The sequence below is a fragment of the Apteryx rowi genome, unplaced genomic scaffold, assembly GCF_003343035.1.
Source record: "Apteryx rowi isolate R43461 unplaced genomic scaffold, aptRow1 scaffold_671, whole genome shotgun sequence".
NCBI classification, from domain to species: Eukaryota; Metazoa; Chordata; class Aves; order Apterygiformes; family Apterygidae; genus Apteryx; species Apteryx rowi.
Genome location: NW_020450951.1, coordinates 217,250 through 225,059, shown reverse-complemented (window position 1 = coordinate 225,059; position 7,810 = coordinate 217,250). Strand labels below are relative to the sequence as shown.

Sequence of the window (7,810 nt, the reverse complement as noted above, 5' to 3'; positions counted from 1 at the left end):
GCAATGAGATCATGGCCCTGCGACCGCACACAGATCTCTAGTTCTTCCTGTTTGTTCCTCAAGCTGCGTGCATTGGTATACAGGCATTCACATGAATTTTTAAAAACCCATTTGCAAGCAGCAAGTGAAAAATGCCTTCACTCTTAGTCCAGTACTTCAAGCATAATTCCTCAAGCACCATGATTCCTGTTCTAGGTGACCCTGCTTGAGCAGGCTGGACTAGACAATCTCCAGAGGTCCCTTCCAACCTCAACTATTCTGTGAAGATAAAGAGCTAAATCATTTAGACTTTCCAAAAAGTCAGCACAGTCAAATATACTTCAGCTAACAAGTGTATTTTATAAAGCTTCATTAGGCATTTCAAAAAATACAAGAAACGGAAGTCATWATACATATGGAGACAAGAAGAAATACAATCTCTAGCATCATTCTTTTGTATCAGTGCTAAAATTGCACAAACTTTTCCTTCAGAAGGATGCAACCTGTTTCACATGACGTTTAATACCTGGTCTCTAGTTAATACTGCAAATATTCTATCAGGGTTATTGAGCTTGCAACTGTCTAAGGATATAGATAAGGTATGTGACAATATATATTTTTTACTAAATTTGCCAAAACAATGAGGGGGAGGGAATGGAGGGAGGAGAAGGGGAAATAAGCTTTTGACTTCAACCTCTTCCGGTCCTACAATTGAAAAAGCAGTACACCAAGCAAAACAAATATAATTTAATATTCTTAAAATGGACTATTTTAGTATATCACACTCATACTTTCCCCTAATTCAAAATTTTATCTGCTACCATGTTTCATAGTAAGATTTCATTTTGCCTTTGGATAAAGTTTTTGACATAGATCTCTCTGCCAATGTAAGTCTTTTTACAGAGCATTTTTACAGAGAAGACACCTTTTCTCCAAGAATTTTCTCACCCACAAAATAGCATTGAGGTAAAAAGCTATTCCCAAATTCACTTATACAGTATCATTTCTGCTACATTTCAGGAAAAGTGTACTGGTAATACTGTAAAAGTTTTTTTACAATACCTCAAGTATTCAGTCTGTTCTGTAATTCTATCATTCTATTTTGCAAATATCCCAAGGAACTTAACTAACATCCATACTTACTGAAATGACATGGGGACACAAAAAATGGTGTAAATTAAACTGTGAGAAAAAAATCTTAATGTTTTAATGTGCTAAGTGTTTCACCTTTTCTGTTGAATGGAATTAGAAGACAGAGGATGGATTTCAGTCTTCAGAATGTTTGYTTTCCTCATATAAATGAAAATATTTCAACACACTTGAAGAAGTTACAATGGTCTCATGTTGCAAGCAAACCCCATATTCAAGATAGGGGGGRAAAAAAGAAAAATAAATATCTACAAGCTCATCAATCTCAACCATCTCTAAAAAATTAACTGCTTTCTACAAAACACATCTTCTAGCACACAAAGAAAAGAGAAAGCATACAGTGAAAGTGAGTCCAAGTATCCAAAATCATAAGTTAAAGTGAGAGAATTAGAGGTCAAAAATAGGTTTAATGCTAAATCATTTGCAATTTGGGTTGTAGAGAAAGAGTACTAGCACTGATTTATAGTAATCCTAGGCTTGATCAGAACAGCTGCATTGGATCACTATGTTGCTAACCTCTTGTCAAAGATTACTGCAATACAAAAGTGTTGACTAGAGAGGGCACAAAGCAGCCTTAACACTAAGCACTGACATAAGTATAAAGTTTATTACAACACATTTTTTGTGTCTCTTTAATAGATACCGGGTTTGCTTCAGATGCGTGGTCCACTAATGTAGCATCCTACCAGAAAAAGTACCCAAAAAACTATACAACAAAAAGGATCAAATCCTGTCAGAAAAGATTAATAAGCAGGCTTATTACTTTGCACCTTTAATTTTTTTAATCGATTGCTGATGCAATAACAGCTGATACAGATCTATTTTAAGTACAGTTTCAAAAGAGGGAAAAAGAACAGGTGATAAAAATACAAAAATAAGCTTCTTTCAACCTAGGAAACAGCAGAAAGTATGGTTAATTTACAAATAGTATCTACAGAGTCCAAAATACTGTATTGGAAATTGAACAAGAGTTTTAAGATCCAAAACTGAAATAACAAACTCAAAGGAGTTTATGTTGTGTTTTTCATATCTGCAGTGTATACTCAGTATATTCTAAAATGTTTACTAAAGAATCCTTGCTCTTGTAACTGGAAGTAACAAAAATTATTTGAATAAATGTGAAACACAAGTACCTAATTTTATAATCAAATTTTAATTTTGCTTTGTTTTTCCTGAAGTAGTAGGAAACATGCTGAGTCAACAGTCACGAGTTAAAGGTCTGCCTATCACCAATTCAAAGCTTGCAATAAGAATATATATTTTAAATCCCAAACCCAGGATAACAGAATACTTTACATTTGAAAAAGCTATTCTATTTTTCCATTGTGGTAAGAGATCACATTACACATTTTAAATATACACTGAAGAATGTTATTAAAAATATAAAATATGTTCTTAAAATATTGTAGTCAAATTCTTATCCAGGCCACTAAAAGAATACCACAGTTGTACTCTATACTTCTCAAGCCACTGTAATGGGATAGCAGTAATTTACAGTAAAATTTGGTGTTACATTTAGCTGTACAACACTACCAATTACAGAGTAATTTCAATAACAAATATTTGGTTAAACTCTGCTTTGTCATTAGTGCAAGGAATTTAAGCTGAAACTGATCTTTCGAAATCCAAATTTCTTTTTTAAGAGTCTATTTTTATTTTCTGGTAACTGGACATCTTTTTCTACAGAATGTTTCTCTAGAATCGGTGCTTTGCAAACAGAAAGCCACATAGACAATGTTAGAGGCAAAAGAGAAGATTCAAAGTTAGAGTGGCACAGCAACTCATAGTCCCCTTTAAACTGTCCTTAGCTAACCCTATTGTACTTAGCTTCTAACAATGGCCTTACAGAGCACACAGGCTGTATAACTTAATAACAGCAGGGTAAATTAAAGGCAAGCCGTATCACCTTCTTCAGAAAGAACCAGGTGGGGGGAGAGAAGACTCTTTCACAACAAGATCTCTGAAAAGCCAAGCTACTATTACCAAAAGCAACTCCACAGATGAACAGCCGTAGCAGCTTATCATATCCATTAGGAGGAGAAAAAAAAAAAAAACACTGCTTGCTTCAGAGAATATTCACAGCCAGCCAATCAGTATCTATGAAAGGGGCCAACTCAAAAGAAGTCAGGCCTTCTAAGCAACTCATACTTGAGTCCAGTCACCAAACATCATGCCACCACTGAAGGAAGTTCTGTGACGTGCAGAATAAAGGGCAAGCATCTTAAATGCTCCTTTCCAAGACCTCATAAACATTACCTAGATTTGTGTCTTCTACTCTCATAAGTAAAGATCCAGCCCCAGCTTCTGTCCAGAACTAGGAAAAAAACAGGGTACATGAGTGTAGAAGGCAATAAGGTATAGAGAATTATTTGGTAAGGGAAACAGGATTTGGGGGGGGGGGTGTTGTTGGGCTTTGAAGTTTCATATACCAATTGCATAGATTTGTTCTGATTTTGTTTCTGTTTTATCTTCCAAAAAACCCTCAGGAAGTAATATGTCAGATGCAAGGAACTACACAAAGAATACAACAAGCAGAGATCAAGTCATGAGTTGTAAACTGAAATTAGAAAATGTTAAGCATTTTTGTCAGCAATGCCTATACAGCTTGCTGGGAAGATAACAGCACTTGAGGAGATGGTGTAATGCAGTGTTTTGCATAGCACCACTACAAACATCAGCCACTACTGCAGCTGAAACAGACTTTTTTTTTTTAAACCTTTTAAAATAAACAAGACCGTATTCCTACAGAGTTTTCCCATTTGCATTACATGCAACTCTATAATCTCATATGACACATAAAATATGCTTTTCACATTTCACTAAGCAAGCTGAATGGCTACTGTTGCATTACCCAACAATAACTAGTCCATATTCTCTTGATATGGCTTTCACATGGGCAACAACCCAAAGACCCAGTGAATTTTACAGAATAAATAAGTCTGTGGTAAAGTTACTTTCACACAGGAGTTATACCATGAACATTTTAATTAATAATTTAAGCATTTGCTAAAAATCACAATACTTACTATATCATTAATATATTCTTTCCTGTGCAATACTACAGAATTGCCAAGTTAAACCATGTAAATTTATCATATTAACAGCAAAAATATTTATGAGAAATTGAAACAGAACACAGAACTTCTCGTATTTAGTAAGTTCCTATAGTGCATTTTCTGGTATTAAAACTAAAATCACAAGTTACCTTTAACTCTGATAAAAGTCTTGAAGACTGGTAAAATGAGATCAACTATCACAATTGGATAGCAGCACACTATCTTCTTTACCTATAAGAGAACCTGGAATTAAATTTGTAGTCAAATTACACCAAACCTCAGCACTACCAACCAAGTGATTTAGAAAACCAGAAAAGTGAAATTGAACTGTACTTAAATGAGAAATATTTTTAAGTGTGAACATCCATTCAAATACTATAGAAAAAGCTGCTAATTTATCTCTTTAAAAAATACGAATGTGACAGTTTATTATAAAGTCTAACTCTCTTCAAGTCAAGAAGAATCTTTTCTTTCAATTTAGAAAGGCAGACATGACCTCTTATAATGCAGTTTGACTTCTTGTATAAGCCAGACTGTAACAGCGCAGGTTCATGGTATGTTTCACCTACCAACAGAAGGGGCAAATCCATTCTCCTGCCCCAGCCACAAACTCCCATCCCCTCTTTTGTGTCCAGCAACTGGATGAGCATACAGTGAGTAGTTTTCCAACAGTGCTTTTCTTGGGTTAATCTTCCCTGAGATGAAGAAAACCCACCTTCCTCCGCAAATACCAAGGTCAGATCAATTCCAGAATGAAACTGTCATTTCAATCAGTACATCTTTTTCAAGAAAACACCCAATCTTGCTAAAAAATAAAAAAATAAAAAAATCTAACAACGTGGAATACACTGCAACCTTTGGTAAATCATTCTTACTCTATTAATATTCATAAGTGTTAAACTACTACGTACAAAATTTGTTCTCTTTCAATAATTAGTGTAATACTGTATATTATAGATGTAACTATTAAAGTGTTAACTGCTAACTGTTTAGTTCTCTTTCTAGCTACTGAATACTTTCATAGCTTGATACCTTCCTTTGGTATCTGTTTTCCTCCACATTATAGGTACAACCATCATCCTATTATTTTGCCCTTTCCCTTTATAATACTTATACAGATCAATCTTTTTTACTTAGACAAAGCTCCTGTTTTTTTTAACTCTTTAAATTCTTTGAAGTTACTGCTATCGTAGCTCTAAAGTTTTCAATATCAAAAATGAACACAGAATGTCAAAAGGAATCCCATAATTAACAACTACAGAATAGAAAGATTATATTATCTTGTCATATCTTTCATATGCTGTTTAATATTCCTAGTTTGATTTTTTGATCAGTGACCTACAGAGAATATGTTCAAATGATTATTAATCACAACCCACAACCTCTCCTTTCAGTGTCTCTACTTCCCAGAACAGTTTTGCATCCTCTGTGCATGACCCACGTTCTTCATCCTCAAATGTATGACTGTAGAGCTGGATGCATGAAAAATTCCTGTTTTGCCTATATACAACCTAAGTGATTCAGACCAGATTGAATGAAGTCTGCAATACAATTACTCTTCAGGCAACACACTCTAAATCAGAACAACTCAATCCATGGTGTTGTCATTGTGAAATCCCAGTAATAGACATCAACAGGTCAGAGTGCTGCCTTTATTTACTCTTACTTATTAAATTGTATCAAGAGGAAGTGGAGATCAGAAATTTCTTACGAATTGACTGCAACTATTGGAGACATTATCAAATCGGAGATGGAACAAAAGTGTATTTCCAAAGTAAGGAGGCCCCAAGCCTATTCCACATGGCCCAGGCTGTTAAGAAGTTTGAACTCTCCCTCTTTTCCACTTTCAATATGATTATACACAGAATATACAATTTTGAAAGACTTGGTTAGAGCATTCTAAATGAGCTTGTTACAAAACAAGTCTGTCTGCCATGGATACATACTGTTGATATAAACTCAGAGATCCATAACTTCCAAAAAGCAGGAAAGGAAGGTCATATTCTAAGCCCAAAGAGGATCAAGCTCAGCAGAAAGCTGAAATTCAAGCAAGAGAGAACAGCTCAACTTATCACTGTTAAGGGTAATGCCAGACAGAAAGCAGCATGGCAAGCAGAAAAGGAAGCTTGTTGGAAAGGAGGAGAGCAGCAACTGAAGCAGAACGCTTCAGCCGAATACCCTTTCAGACCATCACTAAGTAACGCAGGGTGGCACGGAACGGGTTCCAAGCAGGGGCTCTTCTATAACTGGTTGCCTCTGTAGGTTAGGGTAAGGACTGAATTTATCTCTGCTGTTTGAGACCTAAAAGTATCACAGCAAAGGATGCAGCTTTGTTTTTTAGATATTTCCTATTAAAGAAGTAATTTGCCATTTCAAACGCTCTAAGTCTGGAACTAGGTAAGCTCGTCAGAATTTGCTGAAGGTTGAGTTTGCAGAGTTCTGTGCTCGCAGCACTTTTTCTAACAGTCTGGTAGCACACATGCTAGCAGAAAGGAAAATGAGGCAGTAAAGCTATGTGAAGTACTATAGGTCACTGGCAAATAAAGCTATAAATTACATGTCTTTAATTAAAAATGGGTCTTAGACAGCTTTACAAGAAGAAAAAAAGTCCCAATTGAACTGTTTGCTATCTGTTACCAGTATCAAAGCATCTTAACCTAAGTTTACTCTCTAGTTGGCTATTACATGTTCCTTCCCAGTGCTTTCATTTCAGAAGCTGTTTCTGGAAATCATAATCATTAAGATGAGAAAAACCAAAACCACCTCCTTTTATGTCAATCAGAGATGATTTATAAAGTAACCTCCTTTAAGCTCATTCTAGGCATACACATGCATGCACAATACTGTTAACTTCAAGAGGGATTAACTTCAACCCAGTAGGATCTTCATCTGTGGAAAAATGCTGCACTAAAATTTGTACCACAGTGTTTATGGCTGTTCTGAGACTGTTCAGACTTTGCAGTATTGTAATCAAAGCCCTACAAAAGAACAATAATAGGAAAAGAACTTTGGACTCGTACTCAAATTTATAAATAACATCTCAATTTGTTTAAAGAGCTTAGCATGTAATGTTCATCCAGAAGCCAGGTCATCACATCTTGAAAGGCAGACTACATTATAAAGGAACAGATAAAGAACATACAATAGGATTCTACCCTGATTTTTTTTTAATCCTGAAGAGAAAGAAAGAAGCTGGGAATGTATAATCTTCCTCAATTGCATCTCCTACAGAACTACTGAAAAACAGCTTCAGTGAAGGGTCCCAGTTAGCTCATTTTTCTGCAGCTGCTAGCTTACAACTGAAAGAAAAAAAGAAAAAGTCCGAGATATGAACAGCATGAAGCTATCGGAATGAAGAGTGGTGGTCCAGGAAAAAAGAAAACAAGAAAGAGCCCAAATTTTTCTCTTCCTCCCCCAGTATTCACACCACGGGCGCAGGCTACAGCCGTTTAGCTATTGCGTGGGAAAGTGACTCACAAAAATCCACACAGTTTTCTTAGGGGGAAAAAAACCCAACCCTCTCCCGTGCCTCACAAATTCAGACCAGGAAGTGGGAGACCCAAGAAAACGCAGCACATGCAGGAAGACCGCGACGCCACGGACACATCCAGCCGCAGCCCGGTCCC

At 36.0% G+C, this 7,810-nt stretch overlaps 1 protein-coding gene across 9 annotated transcripts in view; it reads right to left on the bottom strand.

Annotated features, from left to right (window-relative positions):
* The window catches only part of EPB41L2 (erythrocyte membrane protein band 4.1 like 2), a 125,305-nt gene extending 120,030 nt beyond the window's left edge, over nt 1-5,275 (bottom strand). For 8 of the 9 annotated variants that reach the window (XM_026085725.1, XM_026085733.1, XM_026085729.1 and 5 more), the window contains exons 1-2: nt 3,558-3,759; nt 3,385-3,442 (exon numbers count right to left, since the gene is read on the bottom strand). In XM_026085725.1, coding sequence (XP_025941510.1) covers nt 3,385-3,442; nt 3,558-3,566 — 67 coding nt within the window. In that variant the 5' untranslated portion in view covers nt 3,567-3,759. Of the gene's footprint in view, nt 1-3,384; nt 3,443-3,557; nt 3,760-4,333 lie in introns of those variants that run through there. The other variant, XM_026085726.1, reaches the window with a different exon arrangement.
* Nucleotides 5,276-7,810: the final 2,535 nt, after the last annotated feature.